The sequence below is a fragment of the Prionailurus bengalensis genome, chromosome C1 (assembly GCF_016509475.1).
Source record: "Prionailurus bengalensis isolate Pbe53 chromosome C1, Fcat_Pben_1.1_paternal_pri, whole genome shotgun sequence".
Lineage (NCBI taxonomy): Eukaryota > Metazoa > Chordata > Mammalia > Carnivora > Felidae > Prionailurus > Prionailurus bengalensis.
The window spans coordinates 104,131,178-104,142,615 of NC_057345.1; the positions used below are offsets into that span (position 1 = coordinate 104,131,178).

Consider the following 11,438-nt stretch of genomic DNA (forward strand, 5'->3'; position numbering starts at 1 on the left):
GACACAGTCCCTGCTTTCAGGAAGCCTAAGATCTAGCACTGGGTCGGGTCTTCGACATGGGAACAGTTAAGTGACATTAAATGACTGGAGTGGCAATTCAAGATAAAGTTTTCATCTATGTCGTTTATCAACGAAGCCCCTCTCTGTTGACATAGCAGAGCTTGGGCTTTGCTAGACTTAGAAAAGGCATTTCGCGCTGTTCATACATCTCTGCTAGTCAAGAAGGATAGAGGTGGGCATACATAATATTTAAATTTATATATATATATATATATATATGTTTTTTAATTGATACTTAAACCTTTTATACACATATATAATGTTTAAGATTTATATTATCTGGAATGCACAGGGTACGTTGTAGTACAGTCTAACATTTGATCGGTTGGATGACAGATTGTACCAGTTTTCACCTCCACCTTCTCTGGTACTGAAATGAGTCGGAGAAGGAGCTGGAATTGGGAATAATCAGATTGCCGTTGCTCCAAATCTGAAATCGAAAGTGGCACTGAAGTGCTTCCTCTGTTCTGGTCACATGACAGAGTCCGTGCCCACTCCCCCAACAAACAAACAAAACCTGGCCACCAAAGGCAAACTTAAAATGGCACTGGAAGGAGGATGAAGGTGACCTCCACGCTCCAGTGAGGGAGGCGGGGACATGGAAAACACTCGGAGCACACGGAGCCCTCGCAGGTTTAGCCAGCCTTCCCCGAGCCGGTCTCTGTCTGCAGACATATGTGTGTGGCTACCTGCAAGCGAAACATTTACATACATATTCACAGAACGGGAACACCCGAGGATAGTCTTTGTGTTTATGCAACACAAACTGTTCCATGCGGAGATACACATGACGAGTCGTGTACAAATGTGCACACAGGGAACCATTCCAGAGAGTCAGTGGGGAGGCAGGGGTTTGGAAACGCAGACTGGATTGAGTGAACAAGTAGGAGCGAATGAACTTCAAAAAACAGATCATGTGGCTCCCTGGAGCCTGGCGAAAGATCCCTGAGCTGGGGTTTGTAGGCAGGGCCCTTCGGTTCTCCTCCAGTACCTCCCGCAGCACCAGGGTGTAGACCCAGGACATACACGTCCCTCTTCCAGGCACTAACAGCATCCTTGTCACCTATTGCAGGACTTAGTATAGCGCTGGTACTTAATAAATAATAACGAGGCTATCATCCAGCCTATAGAAAGGGCGGTCTGCCGACTATTGGAAAGAACAGACCGAGAGACACCATGAGCTAGATAGCCTCAGATTTCTCCACGGACGCTTCCTGCCTGCGGATTATCTTACTACAGTTAATGTACAAATTCTTATCGAATATGGAATCAGTGATCACAAACTGAAAACAGAAACCAGAGATGTCAGGCCCCCTGGAAACTCAAGGAGAGGAGTACTTAGGTAGTCCCCCTGCCAGAGGAGACACCGACACTGAGCGGCCTTCCCTGCTTCCTCCAGCTGGGAGAGTACAGAGCTGTCAGTGACAGGGACTTTCTCTTTCGGTTGAAAACATCAGCCCTCTTGATTGACAGTGAGAAGTCTGCATACCCAGTCGTACTTTCGGGGAAAAGAAAAGGTGTTAGGTACAGCCTCCCACATACCAAGAAACTAATCTCTCTTTGAATCAGCAACACACGGTACATGCGATATCAAACCTGTTCCTCGAAATAGATACTCAAATGTATTCACTTTGGCAGAGTGGCTCTCCCCCTGGCATGCTTATAAAGTTATTGAAACCTGATCTTCAGCACGGGAAAGAGGATGCCATTTGACAGTAAAGGGAAAGAAAAAAATCAGAACGTCCCCATGTCCAGAGTGGGGCTGTACAGCAAATGTCAGAGTAGATTTATGTGACGGGGACAAATCCTTTATAACGTGCCTTACCTTTTTCATCGCCTCTTTGTACAACTTACCAATGATTTTTTAAAATCTCGTTTGTTTTCAGAACACACAGATATCTGCCCTTCGGAATGATCCGAAACCCCTCCCACCACAGCCCCCAGCTCCGGCCAGCCAGGACCAGAATTCTTCCCAGAATACCAGGCTGCAGCCGACCCCGCCCACTCCGGCACCAGCACCCAAGCCTGCTGCACCCCCGCGTCCTCTGGACCGGGACAGTCCTGGCGTAGAAAACAAACTGATCCCTCCTGGGGGCAGCCCCGCCAGCTCTACGCCACTGCCCCCAGACGGTACTGGGCCGAACTCGACACCCAATAACCGAGCGGTGACCCCTGTCTCCCAGGGGAGCAGTAGCTCTTCAGCAGATCCCAAAGCCGCCCCACCTCCACCAGCGTCCAGTGGCGAGCCCCCCGCGCTGGGAGAGAACCCCGATGGCCTGTCTCAGGAGCAGCTGGAGCACCGGGAGCGCTCCTTACAAACGCTCCGAGATATCCAACGGATGCTTTTCCCCGACGAGAAAGAATTCACAGGAGGACAAAGTGGGGGACCCCAGCAGAACACTGGGGTATTAGATGGACCTCAGAAAAAACCAGAAGGGCCGATACAGGCCATGATGGCTCAATCCCAAAGCCTAGGGAAGGGACCTGGGCCCCGGACAGATGTGGGAGCTCCATTTGGCCCTCAAGGACATAGAGATGTGCCCTTTTCTCCGGATGAAATGGTTCCACCTTCCATGAACTCCCAGTCTGGGCCCATGGGACCTGACCACCTGGACCACATGACCCCCGAGCAGATAGCTTGGCTGAAGCTGCAGCAGGAGTTTTACGAGGAGAAAAGGAGGAAGCAGGAGCACGCTGTCGTGCAGCAGTGCTCCCTCCAGGACATGATGGTCCATCAGCATGGGCCTCGGGGCGTGGGCCGAGGGCCTCCCCCTCCATACCAGATGGCCCCCGGTGAAGGCTGGGGGCCGGGGGGCGCAGAGCCCTTTGCTGATGGGATCAGCATGCCTCATTCTCTGCCCCCGAGGGGCATGGCTCCCCACCCCAACATGGCAGGGAGCCAGATGCGCCTCCCTGGGTTTGCGGGAATGATCAACTCTGAAATGGAGGGACCGAACGTCCCCAACCCAGCATCGAGACCGGGTCTTTCTGGAGTCAGTTGGCCAGACGATGTGCCAAAAATCGCAGACGGTCGAAACTTCCCGCCTGGCCAGGGTGTCTTCAGTGGTCCTGGCCGAGGGGAACGCTTCCCAAACCCCCAAGGATTGTCCGAAGAGATGTTTCAACAGCAGCTGGCGGAGAAGCAGCTGGGCCTCCCCCCGGGGATGAGCATGGAAAGCATCAGGCCCAGCATGGAGATGAACAGGCTGATCCCCGGTTCCCAGCGACACATGGAGCCTGGGAGCAGTCCCATTTTCCCTCGAATACCCGTCGAGGGCCCTCTGAGTCCCTCTCGGGGTGACTTTCCAAAAGGAATGCCCCCACAGATGGGCCCTGGTCGGGAACTGGAGTTTGGGATGGTTCCTGGTGGGATGAAGGGAGATGTCAGTCTGAACGTCAACATGGGATCCAACCCTCAGATGATACCTCAGAAGATGAGAGAGGCTGGGACGGGCCCTGAGGAGATGATGAAGTTACGCCCGGGTGGCACAGACGTGCTGTCTGCTCAGCAGAAGATGGTGCCCCTGCCGTTTGGGGAGCACCCCCAGCAAGAGTACGGCATGGGCCCCAGGCCGTTTCTCCCCATGTCTCAGGGTCCAGGCAGCAACAGTGGCTTGCGGAGTCTCAGAGAACCAGTCGGGCCCGACCAAAGGACTAACAGCCGGCTCAGTCATATGCCAGCACTACCTCTCAACCCTTCCAGTAACCCCACTAGCCTCAACACCGCTCCTCCAGTGCAGCGTGGCCTGGGGCGGAAGCCCTTGGATATATCTGCGGCAGGCAGCCAGGGGCACTCCCCAGGCATCAACCCTCTGAAGTCTCCCACGGTGTGCCAAGTCCAGTCACCAATGCTGGGCTCGCCCTCGGGGAACCTCAAGTCCCCCCAGACTCCATCGCAGCTGGCAGGCATGCTGGCGGGCCCGGCTGCTGCTGCGTCCATTAAGTCCCCCCCCGTCTTGGGGTCTGCTGCTGCTTCGCCTGTTCACCTCAAGTCTCCATCACTTCCTGCCCCGTCACCTGGATGGACCTCCTCTCCAAAACCTCCCCTCCAGAGTCCCGGGATCCCTCCAAACCATAAAGCACCCCTCACCATGGCCTCCCCAGCCATGCTGGGCAGTGTAGAGTCAGGTCAGTACGCTCGCGTCCTCACGGTCGCCCCTTGTGAGCCAGAGATTGCAAAAGCCTGGTTTATGTCCTTTGAGGAAGCTGGTGTCCTGACTTCATGCAGCTGGTGCCCGGAGACATGTCTCTGAGCTCTGCACTCGGAGGTGGCCTCCCCCGAGACGGACGTATCTGTGGCCGGGTGCATCGTCGGTACTTCCACGGGGTTAGGCACAGGCGTCCCATCCTGGCAGAGAAACACGGCTCTCAGGGCAGAGTATGTGTGTCAGATGGGACTGTTAAAAGGAAGAGGAGAAAATGGGAAGTATTTGTCATTTCACAGACAAATTTACATTTGCACGGTGAACATGTTGGTGAAATAAAATGCCTTAACGGTGGGTAAATGTGGCTGCTTTAAATACTAGGCCCGCCCACTGGAGGGGGCTGCCCTCACATCCACAGGCTCTGAGTATAATCCTAAGCACAAAGGGGAGGCTGCTGAGAGATTTGAGTGGTTCTCGTAAATACACGTTGGCCACAGAAGCAGTTCCCAAAACCTCTTTGGTAGACTGCTGTTCTCACAGATCAGCCGCAATTTATCAGTATTTTCTTCCCAGGAGAAGCTCTCACTGATGATGGTGGTTTTATGAATGGGACCAGAGGTGGTCCGTGGAAGATGAGCACCGAGGTGTAAATACTAGGTCCGCCTTGTCTCCACTTGAGAAAAACTAGACTCCGAGTAAGATAGAAAACGTATACTACCAAGTTAAAGCGCCCCTCTCCATTGGTTAGCGGGTCATGAAAGCAGGACGGTGGGACAGCCCCCTCAGAACTTTTTTGTTCAAACGCTTTGGTTGTGGAAATTAATCAAGAGCATGTGTAGGGTTGGTGGCTGGGGTCGGATCGCTAGTCTGGCTCCACAGCAGACTAAATACCGGAGTTGAATTTTGAGTTGTGATCGGCAAGGGAAAGACCCGCTTACGTCGTGTTCTTTTCAGTGAAATAGTTGTCCGTAAGCCGTGTTTTTCCCAAGCTTCAAGTTCTGTCTGAGGCATTCTTGGCGTGTTTGTCTTCACGTCTGCTGATTCGTCACCTCCGTATTGCGCTGCGGTCTGCCCTCTGCACACACACAGATCTTGACTAGAAGACTGATGATTCGTGTCCCGGGTCTAATAACACTGTCCTGTTCATCTGTCGCATCCCTGACCTTGCTAGTTCATAATCATAGGCCCGATAGCCTTCAAGAGCAATCTAATTCCCTGCCCGTTTTTGTTTTATTTTGCTTTCTTCTAGGTGGCCCCCCACCTCCTACAGCCAGCCAGTCTGCCTCTGTGAATATCCCTGGAAGTCTTCCCTCTAGTACACCTTACACCATGCCTCCCGAGCCAACCCTTTCCCAGAACCCACTGTCTATTATGATGTCTCGAATGTCCAAGTTCGCAATGCCCAGTTCTACCCCTTTATACCACGACGCCATCAAGACTGTGGCCAGCTCCGATGACGACTCCCCTCCAGCTCGCTCTCCCAACTTGCCATCAATGAATAATATGCCAGGTAAGCAATCAGGATGGAAGCTAGGATACGGAGCCCGTGTTAGACAAAAGAGAGACTTCACGCGTGCTTTGTCGACAGCTGCAGACCTCAACGGGTGGAGGTGCAACGAGTTGAGAAAGAATACCGTCGATAGAATTAAAGTGTCTGCACTAGAGGAAGATAGCAATTTTGTATTAGTTTGACTCAGTCCGTGCTTATTGGAAAGCAGATTTCTTGACAGTTCTTAGAATGAACTTATAGAAGTTCTGATGCTTCCGTGTGCCTGGATGGGTTCGTTTTTCCTTTTTTGTGGTGGGGGGGGGGGTGTCGAGGGTCAGAGTAGGGAAGGTCCTCCTGGAGCAAGACTGAAAGCAGTTTCCTTTTAACATTCTGATTGGATGTCTTTAGTTTTTAAGTGTTTTTCTGGAAGGGCAGCCTCCAACCACAAGCAGCCACGGGATTTGAGATGGTGGAAAGCCCCCATTTCCTAGCAAGCACTGTCCTTACCATACTCAGTAGTAATTCCACAGAGAAACCAAATACTTAAATGTCCCAGAGACTATAGTAGGAACTGCATGCTTTCCCTCTCTGTTAAAAGCTATGTTTCTTTAACATTTCATACACCCTAGAGTGTGAAATGCTCTCTGAGTAAGGCAGTCTAAAAAGATGATGCTAGATGTCATTTGGTAAAGGACTGTTTGGTTTCCTTGCTATTATTTCTGATTCTTGGACTTGTAGGACTGATTAATCCTCTTTCTCCAAAGAGGACCATACTTACTTCAGACAGATTCTTTTTTTCTGTATGAAATGTCTCCAATGAAGAAGACTACACTGGTTTGCATATTAATTTGTAACTTTTCGCACAGGAGACTTTCTTCCTGGTTGTTTTCTACATACCCTTACGTCATACAGTTTGACACTCAAAATATAACCTCTCGTAGAGCTGTTGGGTGTCTGTGCTCCAAGATGCATTTCGATCTCGTTGAGGGCAGGGATTTCGTGACGTATGTTTTCCCAACAGAGTACCTTACACATTTGGCTTTTTGTTGTTGCTGATTGGATTTGTTGTAGTTTTTCTAAGTTGCTCTCGGTTAAGGTGATTCCTTTGATATCTTTATTTTTCTAGGGATGGGCATTAATACACAGAATCCTCGAATTTCAGGTCCAAACCCCGTGGTTCCGATGCCAACCCTCAGCCCAATGGGAATGACCCAGCCGCTCTCTCACTCCAATCAGATGCCCTCTCCGAATGCCATGGGACCCAACATACCTCCTCATGGGGTCCCGATGGGGCCTGGCTTGATGTCACACAATCCTATCATGGGGCATGGGTCCCAGGAGCCTCCGATGGTACCTCAAGGACGGATGGGTTTCCCCCAGGGCTTCCCGCCAGTACAGTCTCCTCCACAGCAGGCTCCATTCCCTCACAACGGCCCCAGTGGGGGGCAGGGCAGCTTCCCAGGAGCTATGGGTTTCCCAGGAGAAGGCCCCCTTGGCCGCCCCAGCACCCTGCCCCAGAGTTCAGCAGATGCAGCACTTTGCAAGCCTGGAGGCCCCGGGGGTCCCGACTCCTTCGCCGTCCTGGGGAACAGCATGCCTTCGGTGTTTACAGACCCAGACCTGCAGGAGGTCATCCGACCTGGAGCCACCGGAATCCCGGAGTTTGATCTGTCTCGCATTATTCCATCTGAGAAGCCTAGCCAGACACTGCAATATTTCCCTCGAGGGGAAGTCCCAGGCCGTAAACAGCCCCAGGGGCCTGGGCCTGGGTTTTCGCACATGCAGGGGATGATGGGCGAACAGGCCCCCAGAATGGGACTAGCATTACCTGGCATGGGAGGGCCAGGGCCAGTGGGAACTCCGGACATCCCTCTTGGCACGGCTCCATCCATGCCAGGCCACAACCCAATGAGACCACCAGCCTTTCTCCAGCAAGGCATGATGGGACCTCACCATCGGATGATGTCACCAGCACAATCTACAATGCCCGGCCAGCCTACCCTGATGAGCAATCCGGCTGCCGCCGTGGGCATGATTCCCGGCAAGGATCGGGGGCCTGCTGGGCTCTACACCCACCCTGGGCCTGTGGGCTCCCCAGGCATGATGATGTCCATGCAGGGCATGATGGGACCCCAACAGAACATCATGATCCCCCCACAGATGAGGCCCCGGGGCATGGCCGCTGACGTGGGCATGGGTGGATTCAGCCAAGGACCTGGCAACCCAGGAAACATGATGTTTTAAGCTGCTAAGATTGGATGTGCCGATCCTTGTCAAGATGAGATTCCGGGTCCTGAGAGCTGCCTTGAGGGAGTTCCGGGAGTGCTGTTGGTCAGGCAATAGGAGAGCAGAGACCCGAGGGCTGCTTTGGGGGAGGGGGGAACTCGAGAATGTATGGATTTACCTGAAAACAAATGATTCATTTAATCAACAGGTGTGTTTTTTTTAAGATTTATTTTTTAAAAATTATTTTTGTGGACTTGGGTATCCCATGATGGCACCTACTTTTGGGAATCTGTAGCCTGTGCTTCGAGAATTGCCATCGGTCATGTGTTGCACCGTTCTCTGTATGTTTACGTCCTTTGGACTGGCTTCTCCCAGGATTCTTTTCTGGTTTTGTTTTTGTTTTTTTGTTTTGTTTCGTTTTTTTGTTTTTGTTTGTTTTTTTATTTGCTTTGGGCTTTATTTTTTTGTGTACTGTACTATATTGTAAAAGGGATTTTAGCAGAGACTTTAGTCTTTGGGACAAGAGGAGAACAGGAATGCTGGGCCGTTTACTTTAGGTGGAGAATCCGTCTTCAGACCTTTGGACTATTTTCTTTCAACTCCAGTGTATAGAAAAAAAACCAAACTACGACCTCAGAGCAGAGTATTAATGAAAAGCACAAAAAAAAAGGAACTAAGTTCAGCGAGGGGTGGGGGGAGGGGGGAGATTTTTCTTTTCAAAAATAATGAAGCTTAGGACGTTTGTTTTTCGGTTCGAGTGCTCTCCGGCACGGTCTGTCTCTTCCAGTCTGCAAACCCACCTTCACGTTTTTCTCTCAGTTTCCCTCTCCTCCCCGCCCCCCACCCTGCCCTCATCTCCTTGGTTAAGTGTATCTCCTTCTCCCGTGCCCCCGCCCCCAACTGGTGACCCCTGCTTTCCTCCTCTTTCCCTTTGGCAGCTGCAATACACGGTGTTCTTTTGGGGAAGTAAATCTAATGAAAGCCTCGCCTTCCAGGCCGAGTGTCGTCCCGGCTCCGCGAGGGAAAGGCCTGTGCTTGGGATGCTCGGCGGTCTTCTGCTCCCTTTCTCTTCTTCCCCGACACGCCCTTCCCTGCCCACCTTGTTTTCTGTTCTCCTTTTCTTAGGAATTCCCAAGTGAATTTTATCGATGTGGGAGTGGAACAGATGCTAAAAGCTATCCAGGATTTCGTTTTTGTTTTTGTTTTTAATTTTGTGGTTCCTCCCCTGCCCTCCCCCTCCCATGCGTAAAACGTTCTGTGTAACCTCCATTAAATTTGGTACAAAACCACTCACCAGAGCTGTGGTGTCAGAAAAATAAAATATATTGTTTCTTACAAAATCCAATTGCCTTTTTTGTTCATTTGGGTTCCTGTGCTGTTCGGTATGGGGCATGGTGGCTGCCAAGTGGCCCAGAGGCTTCCACCTTGTAGGGAGTTGGCTGATGAGGAAAGGAAGGCTAGCAAAGTCTACAGCGGCCCAGGTGAAGCCTTTTCCCTGTGGACGAGGCGGAATGAGGAATAAGCCCCCGAGGATTTATCCTGCCGGACTGGGTCCTGTCCTAGTCGTGAAAGCCAGGCTGTCGGCAGAAGAGCAACCCCCGTCCCCAGTGCTGCAATTCACCTCTTTACCAGAATGGTCTTTCCCAGGAATTTCTGTGAGAGTCAGTTTAATGGCGTGAAGTAATTAAGGCTGAAGGTAGATTTGCAGTCATTTGCATAAGCTGTGAAATGTCCCTGGATCTTGTTAAGGCAACGCATTCCTGCTGTCCCTGCAAATCGCGGCTCTCCACAGTCCGTGGGTTTCTGCGGTCCCTTCTGGCTCCCCTCCTCGCTGCCTGCTCGTCGGCGTCTTCCCCTCCCCCGGCCCTGCTCAGGCTGTGCTGGGTTCGACCCCCCACCGCACACAGGCCCCCCAGCGCAGCAGCGTGCACCCTGCAAGGTACACGTCTGAGGGACTGGCTGTGTTTCTGTGCTTTTGGATTTGTTCCGGCGTGTGGATTTCTTTAGGTCCTAGGCGTTTTTAGCGGAGCGAGTGGGCGTCTGTGTGCGTGTTCGTTCACAGGTGAGAGAAGAAATGAGGAGCTGCAGGTGCGGAGTCAGCTGCAGACAAACTTGGACAAATTGGGCTCTGCCGGCGTTCTACAGTCCGGAGTTTTTCCTGTGACCGTTTCTGTCTCCGGGAAGGGTGTTTGAGAGCCGTTTTTCTCTCCCACCGTCGGCAGCCCTGGCTTCTCAGTAACACTGGAGCCCCAGACAACAAACGTGAGAGCACCTCCCCCACGATCCCCTCCATGTGTGTTCTCGAGCAGATCTTTGAGGGGCCTACGAAGTAGGTGGTACTCATCTCCTTTGCAGATGAGAAAGCTGAGCTCAAGTTTAAGGATTCTGGCACAATCAGATCTATTCAGATGGTCCTGCGTGGTGAAAAGTTTATGCTAGGGGAGCAAAAATGAGGGTTTTTTTCATGAACTTAGCCATATTCCTAGGTCCTCTGGCTTTGAAGCATAGAGAGGAGAGCAGGGAACAGCGAAGCATGGGGAACGTTAGAGGAGAGCCCTAAGGAAGGCTGGGACCTGGCATTTGCCCACTGGACTGGCTTCTTGGGCAGCCCCACTGCCTGCTGCACCTGATGGTGCTGTGCTCACTGATAGTGCGTGGTCCCTTGCTACTGTCCCTGAGAGCCACGGGAGGGCAAGAGCGGGGTGGCCCCTGCTGGGAGGCGCTGGGAATGTGGCACTGCTCGCGCCGCCCCCTGCTGGACAAGTGCGGCAGTGCAGATGAGCTGCCCGCTGCAGAGCCGCGTAGTTTTGAAAAGCCCCCTTCATAAATCTTCATTCATTTACACTGTCAGCAGATACCAACAACATTTCATCACGATGATATCTGATAAACTAAGTTCATTTGGGGTTTGAACAGAACAATTTCTAATTTACTAAGAATGCTGTGAAATAAAATCACATTTGAGGGACTGGATGCTGTTGCACAGAGAACTAATTTTTAAAAATTAGCAAAAGGTTGATAAAGTTATTTCATGTTAACATAATCCTGTGAAAGCCCAGCCAGTCTCCCCGCAATTTCAGGACTAAATGGAGGATGTGCAATAATGATGGGTTACTTCATTTCAGGGGGTAAGTGGTGGGGTGTGGATCATAGCATTATTTCTTAAGGACTAACAGAGTGTGGTGTTTTTTTCCCTAAAACAACGTGAAATAAAATAAGCTTTTAAAAGGATCTGCACTTACAAATGAAAATAAACCACTGTGGGGTCTTGTGAAGGGTGAGGCATGAGAAAATAGAAATTTTAAAACAAATTTGCAGATTTTAAAGCTACTTTTTAAAAAAAATCATCCAAAATTTCTCCCAGACTCCCTACAGCCCTGATGTCACCAGGGCCAGCTTTCATGGATGGGAAACCTGTGCAGCTGCCCAGGGCTGGGGCTTAGTCTGCTGTCACCTTTTGAAATTCTCAATAATCGTTGGATAGGGGACCCCACAGCGCTATTCTGCACTGGGCCCCA

At 51.4% G+C, this 11,438-nt stretch overlaps 1 protein-coding gene across 9 annotated transcripts in view; it reads left to right on the forward strand.

Annotated features, from left to right (window-relative positions):
* BCL9 (BCL9 transcription coactivator) overlaps positions 1 to 9,260 on the forward strand; it is an 85,032-nt gene extending 75,772 nt beyond the window's left edge. For 7 of the 9 annotated variants that reach the window (XM_043576020.1, XM_043576024.1, XM_043576029.1 and 4 more), the window contains 3 exons: positions 1,947 to 4,188; positions 5,455 to 5,715; positions 6,821 to 9,260. In XM_043576020.1, the coding sequence (XP_043431955.1) occupies positions 1,947 to 4,188; positions 5,455 to 5,715; positions 6,821 to 7,938 (3,621 nt within the window). In that variant the 3' untranslated portion in view covers positions 7,939 to 9,260. The remainder of the gene's footprint in view (positions 1 to 1,946; positions 4,189 to 5,454; positions 5,716 to 6,820) is intronic. The other 2 variants (XM_043576023.1, XM_043576027.1) reach the window with 1 other exon arrangement.
* The last annotated feature ends 2,178 nt before the right edge of the window (positions 9,261 to 11,438 follow it).